At 46.1% G+C, this 22,357-nt stretch overlaps 1 protein-coding gene across 1 annotated transcript in view; it reads left to right on the top strand.

Moving 5' to 3' along the window:
• The first annotated feature begins 1,387 nt into the window (after window positions 1-1,387).
• rapgef5a (Rap guanine nucleotide exchange factor (GEF) 5a) overlaps window positions 1,388-22,357 on the top strand; it is a 96,243-nt gene continuing 75,273 nt past the window's right edge. Inside the window, 3 exon segments of the mRNA XM_065017898.1 lie at window positions 1,388-1,981; window positions 20,058-20,108; window positions 20,750-20,856. Coding sequence (XP_064873970.1) covers window positions 1,826-1,981; window positions 20,058-20,108; window positions 20,750-20,856 — 314 coding nt within the window. The 5' untranslated portion in view covers window positions 1,388-1,825.

The raw sequence follows: 22,357 nt of genomic DNA, 5'->3' as shown, positions 1-22,357 counted from the left end.
CTTCTCCTCTCCACTGCTTTCTCTTCTCCTCTCCACTGCTTTCTCTTCTCCTCTCCACTGCTATATCGCCTCCTCTCCACTGCTCTTTCTTCCTCTCCACTGCTTTCTCTTCTCCTCAGCTCTAACCTCTCCTCTCCGCTGCTCTCTCTTCTTCTCCTCTCCACTGCTCTCTTCTCCTCTCCACTGCTCTCTCTTCTCCTCTCCACTGCTCTCTCTTCTCTCCACAGCTCTAACCTCTCCTCTCCGCTGCTCTCTCTTCTCCTCTCCACTGCTTTCTCTTCTCCTCTCCACTGCTATATCGCCTCCTCTCCACTGCTCTTTCTTCCTCTCCACTGCTTTCTCTTCTCCTCTCCACAGCTCTAATCTCTCCTCTCCGCTGCTCTCTCTTCTCTTCCTCTCCACTGCTCTAACCTCTCCTCTCCGCTGCTCTAACCTCTCCTCTCCGCTGCTCTAACCTCTCCTCTCCACTGCTCTAACCTCTCCTCTCCGCTGCTCTAACCTCTCCTCTCCGCTGCTCTAACCTCTCCTCTCCACTACTCTAACCTCTCCTCTCCTCTAACCTCTCCTCTCCGCTGCTCTAACCTCTCCCTCCGCTGCTCTTCACTGCTCTTCTTCCTCTCCACTGCTCTCTTCTTCTCCCCACTGCTCCTTCTGCTCTTCTCTTCCCCTCCTCTCCACTGCTCTCTCTTCTCCTCCCCACTGCCACTGCCTCCTTCTCTTCCTCCTCTCCACAGCTCTAACCTCTCCTCTCCACAGCACTTTTCAATATTTAATCAAGTTTGTTCTATGAGCTCTATGATGGAAAATAGGTTTACTCCTGTTCTCGCTCTGTCTCTCTCCCTCTTCTCCCAGTCTCCCCACGCTCTCTGTTCATCCTCTCCACTGCAACACCTAAACCCAAAATCTCTCTGGTCTGAGTATGGGCCTAACTGACCCCTAACCCCTGACCTCGCTGGTCTGACCTCTCCACTGTTCTCTCCCTTCTCCAAAGTCTCCACTGCTCTCTCCAGTCAATACTCCAATCCAATTTTTAAATCCACTGCTCTCTCTTCTCCTCTCCACAGCTCACTACCCTCTCAACGTCTCCACAGCTCTGTAACCTCTCCTCTCCACAGCTGGCTGAACCTTATCTCTCAGGATAACCACAGCTCTAACCTCTCCTCTCCTCCATTCACTCAGACCCGTGTGTGTATGTATGTGATGTAGGTTTAGAGTAGATTTCATAGCTCTCACACACTTACACCTGATGGTGTAGCCTAATGGCCCTTTGTTTACCTATCGAAATTTGAGCCGCAGGTGAGGCGATGACGTAGCCTCCAGTTCGTCCTTTCCACCATTTTGTTTCTAAATGCAACAGAAAAGACAGAATTTACAACTCTTTAATACAACATTTATACACAGGCCCTCATTTGTCAGCATAAAAACGCAGCCTAAATGTGTTAATATTATCAAGATTTATCTAATTCGGATTTTAAAAAACGGGGATATGTTAAGTCGAAAATGTATTGAATGTTTAGCAAGGTGCTACGACTCCTCTACGTCTGACAGATGGAAATTATGCAATGATGTTCTTCTGCACCTGCAAGTCCCACTCCCCTGCACACACACATAACACATTGATAGTACAAGGGAGGAGGACATTCGGGTGGAGCAGCGTTGCGTGCTGCAGCGGAAACTCTGTAGGTCGTTAACGCGCGCGGTTCGTCTGTTGCAGAACAGGTGTAGGTCGGTGTGTGTGTGAATAAGAGAGGCGACAATGAGCCGTAGCTGGTGTGTCTGTGTGTGAGAGGAGCAGGAGTAGAAGAGAGAAAGAAGACAGACAGACATGGAGGACTCTGAGTCCGGTGGAGAAGATGGTATGGTCGGCGGCTGGCGGTGGAATAACCGAAACACCGGGGCTCGAGACCAGACTCAGCTAAGGCAGAAGATCCGGGATTTACCGGGACTGTTGAAACATGGACTGCACCTAAGGAAGAAAAGCGTGAGTATCGACAGAAAAATGTCCCTTCCGTGTGTGTGTTTTGGTTATTCTTTACCGTCGATTTACCTCCTATCTCTGTCACGATTCACCTAGATGTGCTGTTGTTCCACACACGACCTCACTGTACCACCGTGTGTGTACGCTCGTGCTCTACAGGCTCCCGCCATTCATTGGTTACGTCCAGAATGTGTTTTTAGATGCCGTACCTATGCAGTAGCCAAGGCAACACATGTCTTGGTCCAGTCTTGAATCAGTTTAACCAGAGATGTTACTTGCCCATTCATGTAGCCTACTGTAATGCCCCCTTGGATTCTAGGGAGCGAATATGTTATCTGACAATAACAGTGGTACTAAAGGTGTTTCTCAACTCTCCTCAAGTGGGTGTATGTTAGTGTATAGTGTATGTGTGTGTGTTGAAGCGTGAAGGTATGGTAGCTCTGCTAAGACCTGTCCTGGAGGAGGGAAGGACACACACCTAACCTACACACACAATAATATAGAACTGAATGACTGTCCAAGTTGTGAGCCCAGGGTTTGAAGGAAAGGCTGTGAAGAGACTAAACAAGAGATTAGGTCTGTCCTGACATGTTCAGCAATCTAATTAATAGTTGTATAACACAGATGAAAGCATAGAGATCTTGTGATGTATGTTTTAGAGGTGTTATCAGACAACAGCTGTAGTAGAAAGGTCACAGTAGGAAGGTGTCAAGTTTGTGTTTGTCCTAAAGGGATGTTTTCATGAGTGTGTGTGGTTGATTTCATGTTTCCATTTTGACTCCCCTGTGTTACGGATCTACCAGAGAGCAACACAAGATGAGTTTGTGTGTGTGTGTATGTATTAGAGGTCTTCATGGGTCAGACCCGAACCAGGACCTGAGCAGGTCCAAAATACAAACTTTTCCCTTGGGTCGGGTCCTGTTTGATTGTCATCAGGTCTCGGGTTTATGTAACTACAGCTGATAGGCCCGACTGGACCTGACCACGGCTCTGCATAGCCTATAGCATATTTATTTTATGCTAATAACATGCTGACCATTGCGGCTCCATGTGTGCATCTGCATGTTGATTTTGTCTATCCCCACCAGATGCTTTCCATGGCACGCAAGTTAAAATACCAAAACCAACTGTGAACCAACTATATTCATTTGGGGACAGGTTGAAACACACACAAAACATTCATGGATTTTTAGCTAATTTGTCCTTGGAGATAAACATTGGTTTGTTATTTTACCTGAAATGCATGTCCTTTTTTTTTCCTTTGTCTTTGTAGAATTTTTACCCATGTTGAGTCATACCAAATCGTATGTGCTCTACTCCAACAATTAATCCACAGATGAAAAGGGGAAACCTAGTTTGTTTTTACGGTACTGGGTACTGTTGCCGGACACTCTGGATTGCAGAGGCGCACTCTAGGCCTGGTGCGTGGTGCCGGCACTGGTGGTACCGGGCTGGGGACACGCACCTCAGGGCGAGTGCGGGGAGGAGGAACAGGATGTACTGAACTCTGGAGGCGCACTTGAGGAAGAGTGCGAGGAGTAGGAACAGGACACACCGGGTTGTGAAAGTACACTGGAGACGTGGTGTGTATAGCCGGCATCAATTGTTCCGAAACTTTAACACGTTTCAGGAAGAGTACGAGGAACTGACACAGGTGGCATCGGACAGCTAACACGCTCCTCAGGGTGAATGCCGTGCATACTATGCCAAACCAACAGCTCTCTCTCTTCACTCTCCTCCAATCTGTCCAATAACTCTTCGACAATCTCAGACCCCCAAATTTTTCTTCTGGTTTCTGTGGCCTACCTCCCCGACATTGTTGCTGTCCTCTCTTACTTCGCCGTTCCTCCTGTGCTGTTTCCACCTGCCTCCATGGTAGGCGATCCTCTCCTGCCAAAATCTCCTCCCACGTCCATGATCCTTTACCATCCAGTATTTCATCCCAGGTCAATTTTTCCACAAAGCGCTGTTCCTCCCTTTCACGCTGCTTGGTCCTTTTTTGGTGGGTTATTCTGTCATGTTCGTCATAACGAGGAGACCAAGGCGCAGCGTGATAAGAATACATTCTTCTATTAATAAACGAAGAACATTTAAAGTAACCAAAAAAAAACGTTAAGCTATATAACACAAGTGCTGACATGCAACTACACATAAACAATAACCCACAAAACCAAAATGAAAAATGGCAACCTAAATAGGATCCCCAATCAGAGACAACGATAAACAGCTGCCTCTGATTGGGAACCAAGTCAGGCCACCATAGACCTACATTTACCTAGACATACCAAAACCGCATAGATATACAAAAACCCTAGACAAGTCAAAAACACACATACCCATCCTCGTCACACCCTGACCTGACCAAAATAATACATAAAACATAAATAACTAAGGTCAGGGCGTGACAATTTGTTAGCTTCTCCTTTTTCAAGAATAACTTTCAACAAGAAGTTTCAAATGATCATTATCTGGTGAGTGGAACTGTGTTTTTTATTGCAGCAAGCTTGCTGTTAGCCATATCTTTGAAAATATGTTTGTGAAACATTGTTGAAATTAAAGTCGAACTGACAGCTTTTTAGCAACATAAAATCTTATTCAAATCTGTTCAGGAAGAATATGACATTTCCTGACAAGCGACCACTTAGATATGGTCATACTAAGGCATTTGTGGAAATTCTATAGCAATATAGCGTGGGAAAGTGGCTGTGCGTTTGGACAATTAATAGAGACTGCAGTAAATAAAACCAAATAAACTATCTCTTATTCAGGACCGGAGTTTACACAGAACGATGTAGCACGTTCGTAAATTCATCAGTTGTTCTGCACTCTGGCATACTCAGATGAAAGTGCTCTGAAATCGGAGTAGATGGCCAGAGTGAATTTGCGAATGCAAGAGATATGCTAACTGGATAACAGTCGTTGAAGTTCTTGCAAGCTAACCAAATGACACCTGCATCTCTAGCTGTTTATAGCCACTGAAAAACGATATAAGTTGGAAAAGTCAGTCGCTCACCCACTCCAATGGCATGACATGACATCCTCCTAGCAGCTAGATAGCTATCTAGCTAATGTTAAGCTCCGTGTTTTTAGCTTGCTACATAAATAGATACGCTAGCCTGTTAGCCACATTATGACTGACTTGTGATCGTTGCCCTTGATATTTTGATTGTATTGACAATCCCAGCCTTAGTTACATCTGTGATTCACAACCTGATAGCAATCTTTTTTGGACTACCAAGAAATGTATTGGTGAATTATATGAATCATGCATTGTACTGCATCCATCTATCTGCCAACAATGCCTTCGTGTACGTCATGGAATGTTGAGTCAAATTGAACCTATTTTTAAAACCACTTATAAAGTAGTTTTTTTTAGCATAAACTGGGAATTTGATATTTTTGACTGATATTATGATTGTCTGTTTGATATCTGCAAAGTAGTTAAAACTCTGTCAGTTCCACTTTAAACTTTGTCACCGGTTACTGTGCTAAACGTGAAATGTGTTTTGCAATGGGAAGTAATAGTTGTACATTTTGATTGGGAAATGCCTTATGGTTGTGTTTTTGTGTTCTTATGATTGGGACCTACTGGCTTATTATGTCTGAGTTTATCGACTGCTTATCCTGTCTTTCCATCGGCCCTATGCACTGGTACAGTGGTAGCTGGAGAAGTGGATATATTAACATTTTGCCAAAAAGTTTACACATTTCCCACCCAGTGAAGGAAAGGCACCTTGTTTTCCTATGTCTTTTTTAACGAGTTTTCCTATAGATTTGTCAGATTTTCACTCTCATCCACAACAATGCTTAAACCACATCAATCTGGTTGTGTGGGCCAGTCAGAGCCTGGCTCCCCAGTGGGTGGGCCTCTGTCCATCTAGGCCCATCCATGTCTACGCCCCTGATTCAAACAGTGCATGATGACAATTGCGCATCACAAATAGCCTACTAAACAACACTTTGGACAAAACTTTTTTGCGTACCCATTGTTGCCTTAGTTAGCATTTACTGGTAGATATCATAAGATGAAACGTCTTTCCTACCCTACCGGCTACCGATGTCATTCTTCTGTGAGCTGCTCCATGCCAAAAGCAGTTGAGAGCTGCACACTTGCTGCCTATGTGTGCGGCACCCATGTGAATATATTTCACGTACTTTGCAATTGTGTAGGCTACATTATGGATGATTTCTCTATTATACTACATAATTGATAAGTCGTACACCTCCACTACACTACTTTGATACGCATCAGTGGGGATTAAAAAGTGAGTATACGCAATGCCCATTGAACAAAAAATAGTGGGTATATGGCTTATACCTGCATATACCCTCAACTAGACCACTGGCCCTTTGTGTTTACAAAAAGTGTACTCTCCTACATTAGTGCGCTAGTGTTACGGTCCTTTCAGAATCACGAACCTGTCACATACTGAAGACCTATAGGTTCACCATTGTACTAACCTGTCACACACGGAAGACCTATAGGTTCACCACTGTACTAACCTGTCACACACTGAAGATCTATAGGTTCACCACTGTACTAACCTGTCACACACTGAAGATCTATAGGTTCACCACTGTACTAACCTGTCACACTGAAGACCTATAGGTTCACCACTGTACTAACCTGTCACACTGAAGACCTATAGGTTCACCACTGTACTAACCTGTCACACACTGAAGATCTACAGGTTCACCACTGTCACATACTGAAGGCCTATAGGTTCACCACTGTACTAACCTGTCACACACTGAAGGCCTATAGGTTCACCACTGTACTAACCTGTTACATACTGAAGACCTATAGGTTCACCACTGTACTAACCTGTCACACTGAAGACCTATAGGTTCACCACTGTACTAACCTGTCACACTGAAGGCCTATAGGTTCACCACTGTACTAACCTGTCACACTGAAGGCCTATAGGTTCACCACTGTACTAACCTGTCACATACTGAAGACCTATAGGTTCACTACTGTACTAACCTGTCACACATTGAAGATCTATAGGTTCACCACTGTACTAACCTGTCACATACTGAAGATCTATAGGTTCACCACTGTACTAACCTGTCACACACTGAAGATCTATAGGTTCACCACTGTACTAACCTGTCACACACTGAAGATCTATAGGTTCACCACTGTCACATACTGAAGGCCTATAGGTTCACCACTGTACTAACCTGTCACACACTGAAGATCTATAGGTTCACCACTGTACTAACCTGTCACACACTGAAGATCTATAGGTTCACCACTGTCACATACTGAAGGCCTATATGTTCACCACTGTACTAACCTGTCACACACTGAAGGCCTATAGGTTCACCACTGTACTAACCTGTCACACACTGAAGGCCTATAGGTTCACCACTGTACTAACCTGTCACACACTGAAGGCCTATAGGTTCACCACTGTACTAACCTGTCACACACTGAAGATCTATAGGTTCACCACTGTACTAACCTGTCACACACTGAAGGCCTATAGGTTCACCACTGTACTAACCTGTCACACTGAAGGCCTATAGGTTCACCACTGTACTAACCTGTCACACTGAAGGCCTATAGGTTCACCACTGTACTAACCTGTCACATACTGAAGACCTATAGGTTCACCACTGTACTAACCTGTCACACATTGAAGGCCTATAGGTTCACCACTGTACTAACCTGTCACACTGAAGACCTATAGGTTCACCACTGTACTAACCTGTCACACTGAAGGCCTATAGGTTCACCACTGTACTAACCTGTCACACATTGAAGGCCTATAGGTTCACCACTGTACTAACCTGTCACACTGAAGACCTATAGGTTCACCACTGTACTAACCTGTCACATACTGAAGATCTATAGGTTCACCACTGTACTAACCTGTCACATACTGAAGACCTATAGGTTCACCACTGTACTAACCTGTCACACACTGAAGATCTATAGGTTCACCACTGTCACATACTGAAGGCCTATAGGTTCACCACTGTACTAACCTGTCACACACTGAAGATCTATAGGTTCACCACTGTACTAACCTGTCACACACTGAAGATCTATAGGTTCACCACTGTCACATACTGAAGGCCTATAGGTTCACCACTGTACTAACCTGTCACACACTGAAGATCTATAGGTTCACCACTGTACTAACCTGTCACACTGAAGGCCTATAGGTTCACCACTGTACTAACCTGTCACACACTGAAGACCTATAGGTTCACCACTGTACTAACCTGTCACACACTGAAGACCAATAGGTTCACTACTGTACTAACCTGTCACACTGAAGATCTATAGGTTCACCACTGTACTAACCTGTCACACACTGAAGACCTATAGGTTCACTACTGTACTAACCTGTCACACACTGAAGACCTATAGGTTCACCACTGTACTAACCTGTCACACACTGAAGACCTATAGGTTCACTACTGTACTAACCTGTCACATACTGAAGATCTATAGGTTCACCACTGTACTAACCTGTCACACACTGAAGATCTATAGGTTCACCACTGTCACATACTGAAGGCCTATAGGTTCACCACTGTACTAACCTGTCACACACTGAAGATCTATAGGTTCACCACTGTACTAACCTGTCACACACTGAAGATCTATAGGTTCACCACTGTCACATACTGAAGGCCTATAGGTTCACCACTGTACTAACCTGTCACACACTGAAGATCTATAGGTTCACCACTGTACTAACCTGTCACACACTGAAGGCCTATAGGTTCACCACTGTCACATACTGAAGGCCTATAGGTTCACCACTGTACTAACCTGTCACACACTGAAGATCTATAGGTTCACCACTGTACTAACCTGTCACACTGAAGGCCTATAGGTTCACCACTGTACTAACCTGTCACACACTGAAGACCTATAGGTTCACCACTGTACTAACCTGTCACACATTGAAGGCCTATAGGTTCACCACTGTACTAACCTGTCACACTGAAGACCTATAGGTTCACCACTGTACTAACCTGTCACATACTGAAGACCTATAGGTTCACTACTGTACTAACCTGTCACACATTGAAGATCTATAGGTTCACCACTGTACTAACCTGTCACATACTGAAGATCTATAGGTTCACCACTGTACTAACCTGTCACACACTGAAGATCTATAGGTTCACCACTGTACTAACCTGTCACACACTGAAGATCTATAGGTTCACCACTGTCACATACTGAAGGCCTATAGGTTCACCACTGTACTAACCTGTCACACACTGAAGGCCTATAGGTTCACCACTGTACTAACCTGTCACACACTGAAGGCCTATAGGTTCACCACTGTACTAACCTGTCACACACTGAAGGCCTATAGGTTCACCACTGTACTAACCTGTCACACACTGAAGATCTATAGGTTCACCACTGTACTAACCTGTCACACACTGAAGGCCTATAGGTTCACCACTGTACTAACCTGTCACACTGAAGGCCTATAGGTTCACCACTGTACTAACCTGTCACACTGAAGGCCTATAGGTTCACCACTGTACTAACCTGTCACATACTGAAGACCTATAGGTTCACCACTGTACTAACCTGTCACACATTGAAGGCCTATAGGTTCACCACTGTACTAACCTGTCACACTGAAGACCTATAGGTTCACCACTGTACTAACCTGTCACACATTGAAGGCCTATAGGTTCACCACTGTACTAACCTGTCACACTGAAGACCTATAGGTTCACCACTGTACTAACCTGTCACACTGAAGGCCTATAGGTTCACCACTGTACTAACCTGTCACACATTGAAGGCCTATAGGTTCACCACTGTACTAACCTGTCACACTGAAGACCTATAGGTTCACCACTGTACTAACCTGTCACATACTGAAGATCTATAGGTTCACCACTGTACTAACCTGTCACACACTGAAGATCTATAGGTTCACCACTGTACTAACCTGTCACACACTGAAGATCTATAGGTTCACCACTGTCACATACTGAAGGCCTATAGGTTCACCACTGTACTAACCTGTCACACACTGAAGATCTATAGGTTCACCACTGTACTAACCTGTCACACACTGAAGATCTATAGGTTCACCACTGTCACATACTGAAGGCCTATAGGTTCACCACTGTACTAACCTGTCACACACTGAAGATCTATAGGTTCACCACTGTACTAACCTGTCACACTGAAGGCCTATAGGTTCACCACTGTACTAACCTGTCACACACTGAAGACCTATAGGTTCACCACTGTACTAACCTGTCACACACTGAAGACCAATAGGTTCACTACTGTACTAACCTGTCACACACTGAAGATCTATAGGTTCACCACTGTACTAACCTGTCACACACTGAAGACCTATAGGTTCACTACTGTACTAACCTGTCACACACTGAAGACCTATAGGTTCACCACTGTACTAACCTGTCACACACTGAAGACCTATAGGTTCACTACTGTACTAACCTGTCACATACTGAAGATCTATAGGTTCACCACTGTACTAACCTGTCACACACTGAAGATCTATAGGTTCACCACTGTCACATACTGAAGGCCTATAGGTTCACCACTGTACTAACCTGTCACACACTGAAGATCTATAGGTTCACCACTGTACTAACCTGTCACACACTGAAGATCTATAGGTTCACCACTGTCACATACTGAAGGCCTATAGGTTCACCACTGTACTAACCTGTCACACACTGAAGATCTATAGGTTCACCACTGTACTAACCTGTCACACACTGAAGGCCTATAGGTTCACCACTGTCACATACTGAAGGCCTATAGGTTCACCACTGTACTAACCTGTCACACACTGAAGATCTATAGGTTCACCACTGTACTAACCTGTCACACTGAAGGCCTATAGGTTCACCACTGTACTAACCTGTCACACACTGAAGACCTATAGGTTCACCACTGTACTAACCTGTCACACACTGAAGACCAATAGGTTCACTACTGTACTAACCTGTCACACACTGAAGATCTATAGGTTCACCACTGTACTAACCTGTCACACACTGAAGACCTATAGGTTCACTACTGTACTAACCTGTCACACACTGAAGATCTATAGGTTCACCACTGTACTAACCTGTCACACACTGAAGACCTATAGGTTCACCACTGTACTAACCTGTCGCACACTGAAGACCAATAGGTTCACTACTGTACTAACCTGTCACACACTGAAGGCCTACAGGTTCACTACTGTACTAACCTGTTACATACTGAAGATCTATAGGTTCACCACACCACATGTCTATAACAGGTATAAAGACTGTTAAGATACTGTATCAATGTTTCAAGAAAGGAGTGTATGTATATATTTGACCTGGCTAAGTGGTTTTATGGGAGCTGAATGGGAGCTGATAATTATTTGTTTTTTTGACTACGCTGGTCTTGGGAAGATATTATCAGATGCAGTCAAGACCTGGTACAAATGTATCCGACACTGAGACAAGGCCAAGACACTCTATGTGGTCTCGAGACCGGACTCAAGACCGGGACCGGTCTCGACTACTACAACACTGTGCATTACCACCACCAAATGTTTTGGAGTGTGGACCTCTTCAATTTAACACTACCTATATGTACATATTACCTCAATTACCTCAACTAACCTGTACCCCTGCACATTGACTCGGTACCGGTACCCCCTGTATATATAGCCACGTTATTGTAATTTTGTGTTACTTTTTTAAACTTTAGTTTATTTAGTAAATGTTTTCTTAGCTCATATTTTTCTTAAAACTGCATTTTTGCTTAAGGGCTTGTAAGTAAGCTTTTAAAAGTCTAGACTTGTTGTATTCGGCGAGTGTGACAAATACAATTTGATTTGATCTTTCAATCACCCACTGAGGGGGAGTGCTCCTAAAAACCAATGAGGAGATGGGAGATGCGGGACTTACATTCGCGTCAACGAGTGTCTGCGTAGCCAGGCGCTAAAATAGATCCAAGTTCTGTTTCGTTCCTGGCTACAGAGAAGCTCTTTGATGTGACAGCAGTTTGGACGAAAGGTTTGAATAACATGTATGTGCAAATGTATTTTGCAACGCGTGTTGCAAAATGTGAGTGTGTACCACAGATACAGATATATACACACACATACAGTACACACTCATTCACAGACAAACATACCCTTCTCACTTTGAAGTCACCACATAGATAAACATGTTGGGGTGTGCTGTCTCTCTCTCTCTCCGTCTGTCTGTCTGTCTGTGTCTGTCTGTCTGTCTGTCTAATCTCTCCAGTTCTTTTTCTTTCTTTCTCTCTCCCTCCATATTTCTCTCTTGCTCTCTCTCCTGTTCACCTCTCTCCCGTTCTTTCTGTCAGTAGTAGCCTCAGGCTCTGTGACAGCACAGCTCTGCTTTCTATCCTGTCCAGGAGGAGATGAGGTGTTTGTGTGAGAGGGGATATGCACTGGTGATGGGTAATGACATCACATCGGTTTGTATGAATAACATTGCAACTGTGTGGACTTCGACAACTTTGTGAAGTTCAGACAATTGCTTGCTAATTGCCTGTTGGACCAAGTGTGAATGTTCCGTGGGCCTAACCTACCCAACCAGTTTGAATACAAAGAGAAGCCAGTTGATGGCGCATCAGCAGGCAGTTCAGTGGGCCTATGTTAAATTGAGTCTGTGAGAGGATTTTTTGCTTCAAATCAAATCAAATTTTATTTGTCACATACACATGGTTAGCAGATGTTAATGCGAGTGTAGCGAAATGCTTGTGCTTCTAGTTCCGACAATGCAGTAATAACCAACAAGTAATCTAACTAACAATTCCAAAACTACTGTCTTATACACAGTGTAAGGGGATAAAGAATATGTACATAAAGATATATGAATGAGTGATGGTACAGAGCAGCATAGGCAAGATACATTTACATTACATTTAAGTCATTTAGCAGACGCTCTTATCCAGAGCGACTTACAAATTGGTGCATTCACCTTATGACCTCCAGTGGAACAGTAGTGCATCTAAATCTTTTCAGGGGGAGGGGGGGTGAGAGGGATTACTTTATCCTATCCTAGGTATTCCTTAAAGAGGTGGGGTTTCAGGTGTCTCCGGAAGGTGGTGATTGACTCCGCTGTCCTGGCGTCGTGAGGGAGTTTGTTCCACCATTGGGGGGCCAGAGCAGCGAACAGTTTTGACTGGGCTGAGCGGGAACTGTACTTCCTCAGTGGTAGGGAGGCGAGCAGGCCAGAGGTGGATGAACGCAGTGCCCTTGTTTGGGTGTAGGGCCTGATCAGAGCCTGGAGGTACTGAGGTGCCGTTCCCCTCACAGCTCCGTAGGCAAGCACCATGGTCTTGTAGCGGATGCGAGCTTCAACTGGAAGCCAGTGGAGGGAGCGGAGGAGCGGGGTGACGTGAGAGAACTTGGGAAGGTTGAACACCAGACGGGCTGCGGCGTTCTGGATGAGTTGTAGGGGTTTAATGGCACAGGCAGGGAGCCCAGCCAACAGCGAGTTGCAGTAATCCAGACGGGAGATGACAAGTGCCTGGATTAGGACCTGCGCCGCTTCCTGTGTGAGGCAGGGTCGTACTCTGCGGATGTTGTAGAGCATGAACCTACAGGAACGGGCCACCGCCTTGATGTTAGTTGAGAACGACAGGGTGTTGTCCAGGATCACGCCAAGGTTCTTAGCGCTCTGGGAGGAGGACACAATGGAGTTGTCAACCGTGATGGCGAGATCATGGAACGGGCAGTCCTTCCCGGGAGGAAGAGCAGCTCCGTCTTGCCGAGGTTCAGCTTGAGGTGGTGATCCGTCATCCACACGGATATGTCTGCCAGACATGCAGAGATGCGATTCGCCACCTGGTCATCAGAAGGGGGAAAGGAGAAGATTAATTGTGTGTCGTCTGCATAGCAATGATAGGAGAGACCATGTGAGGTTATGACAGAGCCAAGTGACTTGGTGTATAGCGAGAATAGGAGAGGGCCTAGAACAGAGCCCTGGGGGACACCAGTGGTGAGAGCACGTGGTGTGGAGACGGATTCTCGCCACGCCACCTGGTAGGAGCGACCTGTCAGGTAGGACGCAATCCAAGCGTGGGCCGCGCCGGAGATGCCCAACTCGGAGAGGGTGGAGAGGAGGATCTGATGGTTCACAGTATCGAAGGCAGCCGATAGGTCTAGAAGGATGAGAGCAGAGGAGAGAGAGTTAGCTTTAGCAGTGCGGAGCGCCTCCGTGATACAGAGAAGAGCAGTCTCAGTTGAATGACTAGTCTTGAAACCTGACTGATTTGGATCAAGAAGGTCGTTCTGAGAGAGATAGCGGGAGAGCTGGCCAAGGACGGCACGTTCAAGAGTTTTGGAGAGAAAAGAAAGAAGGGATACTGGTCTGTAGTTGTTGACATCGGAGGGATCGAGTGTAGGTTTTTTCAGAAGGGGTGCAACTCTCGCTCTCTTGAAGACGGAAGGGACGTAGCCAGCGGTCAGGGATGAGTTGATGAGCGAGGTGAGGTAAGGGAGGAGGTCTCCGGAAATGGTCTGGAGAAGAGAGGAGGGGATAGGGTCAAGCGGGCAGGTTGTAGGGCGGCCGGCCGTCACAAGACGCGAGATTTCATCTGGAGAGAGAGGGGAGAAAGAGGTCAGAGCACAGGGTAGGGCAGTGTGAGCAGAACCAGCGGTGTCGTTTGACTTAGCAAACGAGGATCGGATGTCGTCGACCTTCTTTTCAAAATGGTTGACGAAGTCATCTGCAGAGAGGGAGGAGGGGGAGGGGGAGGAGGATTCAGGAGGGAGGAGAAGGTTGCAAAGAGCTTCCTAGGGTTAGAGGCAGATGCTTGGAATTTAGAGTGGTAGAAAGTGGCTTTAGCAGCAGAGAGAGAAGAGGAAAATGTAGAGAGGAGGGAGTGAAAGGATGTCAGGTCCGCAGGGAGGCGAGTTTTCCTCCATTTCCGCTCGGCTGCCCGGAGCCCTGTTCTGTGAGCTCGCAATGAGTCGTCGAGCCACGGAGCGGGAGGGGAGGACCGAGCCGGCCTGGAGGATAGGGGACATAGAGAGTCAAAGGATGCAGAAAGGGAGGAGAGGAGGGTTGAGGAGGCAGAATCAGGAGATAGGTTGGAGAAGGTTTGAGCAGAGGGAAGAGATGATAGGATGGAAGAGGAGAGAGTAGCGGGGGAGAGAGAGCGAAGGTTGGGACGGCGCGATACCATCCGAGTAGGGGCAGTGTGGGAAGTGTTGGATGAGAGCGAGAGGGAAAAGGATACAAGGTAGTGGTCGGAGACTTGGAGGGGAGTTGCAACGAGGTTAGTGGAAGAACAGCATCTAGTAAAGATGAGGTCGAGCGTATTTCCTGCCTTGTGAGTAGGGGGAAGGTGAGAGGGTGAGGTCAAAAGAGGAGAGGAGTGGAAAGAAGGAGGCAGAGAGGAATGAGTCAAAGGTAGGCGTGGGGAGGTTAAAGTCGCCCAGAACTGTGAGAGGTGAGCCGTCCTCAGGAAAGGAGCTTATCAAGGCATCAAGCTCATTGATGAACTCTCCGAGGGAACCTGGAGGGCGATAAATGATAAGGATGTTAAGCTTGAAAGGGCTGGTAACTGTGACAGCATGGAATTCAAAGGAGGCGATAGACAGATGGGTAAGGGGAGAAAGAGAGAATGACCACTTGGGAGAGATGAGGATCCCGGTGCCACCACCCCGCTGACCAGAAGCTCTCGGGGTGTGCGAGACACGTGGGCAGACGAAGAGAGAGCAGTAGGAGTAGCAGTGTTGTCTGTGGTGATCCATGTTTCCGTCAGTGCCAAGAAGTCGAGGGACTGGAGGGAGACATAGGCGGAGATGAACTCTGCCTTGTTGGCCGCAGATCGGCAGTTCCAGAGGCTACCGGAGACCTGGAACTCCACGTGGGTCGTGCGCGCTGGGACCACCAGATTAGGGTGGCCGCGGCCACGCGGTGTGGAGCGTTTGTATGGTCTGTGCAGAGAGGAGAGAACAGGGATAGACAGACACATAGTTGACAGGCTACACAAGAGGCTACGCTAATGCAAAGGAGATTGGAATGACAAGTGGACTACACGTCACGAGTGTTCAGAGAGTTAAGCTTACGTAGCAAGAATCTTATTGACTAAAATGATTAAAATGATACAGTACTGCTGAAGTAGGCTAGCTGGCAGAGGCTGCGTTGTTGACTAAGTAGGCTAGTTGGCATTGGCTGGGTTGTTGACACTACACTAATCAAGTCGTTCCGTTGAGTGTAATAGTTTCTACTGTGCTGCTATTCGGGGCTAGCTGGCTAGCTAGCAGTGTTGATTACGTTACGTTGCGTTAAAAGAACGACAATAGCTGGCTGGCTAACCTAGGAAATCGCTCTAGACTACACAATTATACAGTAATTCCTGACGGGCCGCCCCCAGGTGGTGAGGGTAGGCAACAACATCTCCACCCCGCTGATCCTCAACACTGGGGCCCCACAAGGGGCCCCAGTGTGTGTGTACAGTATATACATATAGTACAGTATATACATATGAGATGAGTATGTAAACAAAGTGGCATAGTTAAAGTGGCTAGTGATACATGTATTACATAAGGATGCAGTAGATGATATAGAGTACAGTATATACGTATGCATATGAGATGAATAATGTAGGGTATGTAAACATTATATTAGGTAGCATTGTTTAAAGTGGATATTGATATATTTTACATAATTTCCCATCAATTCCCATTATTAAAGTGGCTGGAGTTGAGTCAGTGTCAGTGTGTTGGCAGCAGCCACGTGGCAGCAGCCACTCAATGTTAGTGGTGGCTGTTTAACAGTCTGATGGCCTTAAGATAGAAGCTGTTTTTCAGTCTCTCGGTCCCAGCTTTGATGCACCTGTACTGACCTCGCCTTCTGGATGATAGCGGGGTGAACAGGCAGTGGCTCGGGTGGTTGTTGTCCTTGATGATCTTTATGGCCTTCCTGTAACATCGGGGGGTGTAGGTGTCCTGGAGGGCAGGTAGTTTGCCTCCGGTGATGCGTTGTGCAGACCTCACTACCCTCTGGAGAGCCTTACGGTTGTGGGTGGAGCAGTTGCCGTACCAGGCGGTGATACAGCCCGCCAGGATGCTCTCGATTGCGCATCTGTAGAAGTTTGTGAGTGCTTTTGGTGACAAGCCAAATTTCTTCAGCCTCCTGAGGTTGAAGAGGCGCTGCTGCGCCTTCCTCACGATGCTGTCTGTGTGAGTGGACCAATGCAGTTTGTCTGTGATGTGTATGCCGAGGAACTTAAAACTTACTACCCTCTCCACTACTGTTCCATCGATGTGGATAGGGGGGTGTTCCCTCTGCTGTTTCCTGAAGTCCACAATCATCTCCTTAGTTTTGTTGACGTTGAGTGTGAGGTTATTTTCCTGACACGACACTCCGAGGGCCCTCACCTCCTCCCTGTAGGCCGTCTCGTCGTTGTTGGTAATCAAGCCTACCACTGTTGTGTCGTCCGCAAACTTGATGATTGAGTTGGAGGCGTGCGTGGCCACGCAGTCGTGGGTGAACAGGGAGTACAGGAGAGGGTTCAGAACGCACCCTTGTGGGGCCCCAGTGTTGAGGATCAGCGGGGTGGAGATGTTGTTGCCTACCCTCACCACCTGGGGGCGGCCCGTCAGGAAGTCCAGTACCCAGTTGCACAGGGCGGGGTCGAGACCCAGGGTCTCGAGCTTGATGACGAGCTTGGAGGGTACTACGGTGTTGAATGCCGAGCTGTAGTCGATGAACAGCATTCTCACATAGTTATTCCTCTTGTCTAGATGGGTTAGGGCAGTGTGCAGTGTGGTTGAGATTGCATCGTCTGTGGACCTATTTGGGCGGTAAGCAAATTGGAGTGGGTCTAGGGTGTCAGGTAGGGTGGAGGTGATATGGTCCTTGACTAGTCTCTCAAAGCACTTCATGATGACGGAAGTGAGTGCTACGGGGCGGTAGTCGTTTAGCTCAATTACCTTAGCTTTCTTGGGAACAGGAACAATGGTGGCCCTCTTGAAGCATGTGGGAACAGCAGACTGGTATAGGGATTGATTGAATATGTCCGTAAACACACCGGCCAGCTGGTCTGCGCATGCTCTGAGGGCACGGCTGGGGATGCCGTCTGGGCCTGCAGCCTTGCGAGGGTTAACACGTTTAAATGTTTTACTCACCTTGGCTGTAGTGAAGGAGATTCCGCATGTTTTCGTTGCAGGCCGTGTCAGTGGCACTGTATTGTCCTCAAAGCGGGCAAAAAAGTTATTTAGTCTGCCTGGGAGCAAGACATCCTGGTCCGTGACTGGGCTGGTTTTCTTCTTGTAGTCCGTGATTGACTGTAGACCCTGCCACATACCTCTTGTGTCTGAGCCGTTGAATTGAGATTCTACTTTGTCTCTATACTGACGCTTAGCTTGTTTGATAGCCTTGCGGAGGGAATAGCTGCACTGTTTGTATTCGGTCATGTTATCAGTCACCTTGCCCTGATTAAAAGCAGTGGTTCGCGCTTTCAGTTTCACGCGAATACTGCCATCAATCCACGGTTTCTGGTTAGGGAATGTTTTAATCGTTGCTATGGGAACAACATCTTCAATGCACGTTCTAATGAACTCGCACACCGAATCAGTGTATTCATCAATGTTGTTATCTGACGCAATACGAAACATATCCCAGTCCACGTGATGGAATCAGTCTTGGAGTGTGGAATCAGCTTGGTCGGACCAGCGTTGGACAGACCTCAGCGTGGGAGCTTCTTGTTTTAGTTTCTGTCTGTAGGCAGGGATCAACAAAATGGAGTCGTGGTCAGCTTTTCCGAAAGGAGGGCGGGGCAGGGCCTTATATGCGTCGCGGAAGTTAGAGTAACAATGATCCAAGGTTTTTCCGGCCCTGGTTGCGCAATCGATATGCTGATACAATTTAGGGAGTCTTGTTTTCAGATTAGCCTTGTTAAAATCCCCAGCTACAATGAATGCAGCCTCAGGATGTATGGATTCCAGTTTGCAAAGAGTCAAATAAAGTTCGTTCAGAGCCATCGATGTGTCTGCTTGGGGGGGAATATATACAGCTGTGATTATAATCGAAGAGAATTCTCTTGGTAGATAATGCGGTCGACATTTGATTGTGAGGAATTCTAAATCAGGTGAACAGAAGGATTTGAGTTCCTGTATGTTTCTTTGATCACACCACGTCTCGTTAGCCATAAGGCATACGCCCCCGCCCCTCTTCTTACCAGAAAGATGTTTGTTTCTGTCGGCGCGATGCGTGGAGAAACCCGCTGGCTGCACTGCCTCCGATAGCGTCTCTCCAGTGAGCCATGTTTCCGTGAAGCAAAGAACGTTAAGTCTCTGATGTCCCTCTGGAATGCTACCCTTGCTCGGATTTCATCAACCTTGTTGTCAAGAGACTGGACATTGGCAAGAAGAATGCTAGGGAGTGGTGCACGGTGTGCCCGTCTCCGGAGTCTGACCAGAAGACCGCCTCGTTTCCCTCTCTTTCGGAGGCATTTTATTGGGTCGCTGCCTGGGATCCATACCGTTGTCCTGGTTGAAAGGCAGAACACAGGATCCGCGTCGCGAAAAACATATTCTTGGTCGTACTGATGGTGAGTTGACGCTGATCTTATATTCAGTAGTTCTTCTCGACTGTATGTAATGAAACCTAAGATGACCTGGGGTACTAATGTAAGAAATAACACGTAAAAAAACAAAAAACTGCATAGTTTCCTAGGAACGCGAAGCGAGGCGGCCATCTCTGTCGGCGCCGGAAGTAAAACAGGAACAGTCATGTATGCTCTTTTACGTAATAGTGTAGGTTAACAGCAAGGATAAACCGATATTACAATATGCCTGGCTCATATCAATATTAAACAATATCGATATATTGAATTATCAATATTGGTAACAAACTGGTTTCTTCTGTCTCTGTCCAAAGGGGAAATATGATGATGAAGAAGTGGAGGTGGGGGTAGAAGACTGTCTTTTCTCCTTCTCTGTCAGGAGAGAGACGGAGGGATGGAGACAGATGTAGACAGATTATAGATCTGTACATAGTTTGTAGGCTGCATTTTATGCTCTACTTCTCTCCTAACCCAAACATTGTCTGTGTTTTGATTGTGTCTCGATAGCAGTCACCGGATACCATCCCCGGACCCAGCACCAGCCCTACTGTTCACAAGGTACACACACTCTCACACGCAGAGACACACACACACATGCATGCATAGGTTATGAAACGTCAGCAAATAAAGAATGTGGTGTGACTTCATAGTCAAATACATATTGGTCAAATACATATTTTATGTCAAATACTTTGTTTTAGTGCTCTTTTCTTGATTTCAGTTGGATTAGTACGATGGAATCACTAGAATAGTCCCAAAAGTACAAAATCCCCTCGCCTTTACACCTCAAATATTTGGAAGTAGGCTATTTGAATTTATGTAGGGGACTTCAACCCTGTTCCTGGAGAGCTACCCTGTTGCAGGTTTTCGCTCCAACCCCATTTGTAACTAACCTGGTACAGCTTATTAACCAGCTAATTATTAGAATCAGGTGTGCTAGATTAGGGTTGGAGTGGACGGTTGCTCTCCAGGAACAGGGTTGGAGAATCCTGATATAGATAGTACTTGACCCAAGTTAAAATGGTGACGTCATAGTTTCACCTAGCCTCTGTTTCACCTACATGTTTTGTTTCAATATCAATAGTTACACTGATATCACAGAGTTCTCTTGTGTCAACACACACACACACACACACACAGAGAAACACGTCTGTGAAAACAACTATGTATTATTTGACTCACATGTGTATGTTTGTCAGTCCTGCTCCCAGAGTTTCCCGTGTGCAGGGCGTGCTGTGAGGAATGCGTTCCTGTCTCATGGTCCGTACCCTGCTAAAGACAAGATTCACCTCGCCAGGATCATAAGGTGTGCATCTTTGAGTGTGTGAGTGTGATAGACATAGAGAGAGTCAGTGAGATAGACATAGAGAGAGTCAGTGAGATCGACATAGAGAGAGTCAGTGTGATAGACAGAGAGAGAGTCAGTGTGACGGACATAGAGAGAAACAGAGAGAGAGTCAGTGTGATAGACATAGAGAGAAACAGAGAGAGAGTCAGTGTGATAGACATAGAGAGTCAGTGTGATAGATATAGAGAGAATCAGAGCGAGTCAGTGTGATAGATATAGAGGGAAACAGAGAGATAGTCAGTCTGATAGACATAGAGAGAGAGTCAGTGTGATAGACATAGAGAGAAACAGAGAGAGAGTCAGTGTGATAGACAGAGAGAAACAGAGAGAGCGAGTCAGTGCGATAGACATAGAGAGAGTCAGTGTGATAGACATAGAGAGAAACAGAGAGAGAGTCAGTGTGATAGACATAGAGAGAAACAGAGAGAGAGTCAGTGTGATAGACGTAGAGAGAAACAGAGAGAGAGTCAGTGTGATAGACAGAGAGAAACAGAGAGAGAGTCGGTGTGATATTCATAGAGAGAAACAGAGAGAGAGTCAGTGTGATAGACAGAGAGAAACAGAGAGAGTCAGTGTGATAGACATAGAGAGAGTCAGTGTGATAGACATAGAGAGTCAGTGTGATAGACATAGAGAGAAACAGAGAGTCAGTGTGATAGACATAGAGAGAGAGTCAGTGTGATAGACGTAGAGAGAAACAGAGAGAGTCAGTGTGATAGACATAGAGAGAGCCAGTGTGATAGACATAGAGAGAAACAGAGAGTCAGTGTGATAGACATAGAGAGAAACAGAGAGAGAGTCAGTGTGATGGACATAGAGAGTCAGTGTGATAGACATAGAGAGAAACAGAGAGAGTCAGTGTGATAGACATAGAGAGTCAGTGTGATAGACAGAGAGAAACAGAGAGAGTCAGTGTGATAGACATAGAGAGAGTCAGTGTGATAGACATAGAGAGAAACAGAGAGAGTCAGTGTGATAGACATAGAGAGTCAGTGTGATAGACATAGAGAGAACCAGAGAGAGTCAGTGTGATAGATATAGAGAGAAACGGAGAGAGTCAGTGTGATAGACATAGAGAGAGTCAGTATGATAGACAGAGAGAAACAGAGAGAGTCAATGTGATAGATATAGAGAGAAACCGAGAGAGAGAGTCAATGTCATAGACATAGAGAGAAACAGAGAGAGAGTCAGTGCGATAGACATAGAGAGTCAATGTCATAGACATAGAGAGAAACAGAGAGAGAGTCAATGTCATAGACATAGAGAGAAACAGAGAGAGTCAGTGTGATAGACATGGAGAGAAACAGAGAGAGAGAGTCAGTGTGATAGACATAGAGAGAAACAGAGAGAGAGAGTCAGTGTGATAGACAGAGAGAGAGTCAGTGTGATAGACATGGAGAGAAACAGAGAGAGAGAGTCAGTGTGATAGACAGAGAGAGAGAGTCAGTGTGATAGACAG

The sequence above is a fragment of the Oncorhynchus nerka genome, linkage group LG4 (genome assembly GCF_034236695.1).
Source record: "Oncorhynchus nerka isolate Pitt River linkage group LG4, Oner_Uvic_2.0, whole genome shotgun sequence".
Taxonomy (NCBI): Eukaryota; Metazoa; Chordata; class Actinopteri; order Salmoniformes; family Salmonidae; genus Oncorhynchus; species Oncorhynchus nerka.
The sequence above is the reverse complement of the archived record's forward strand: the minus strand, read 5'-3'. Positions and strand labels throughout refer to the sequence as shown.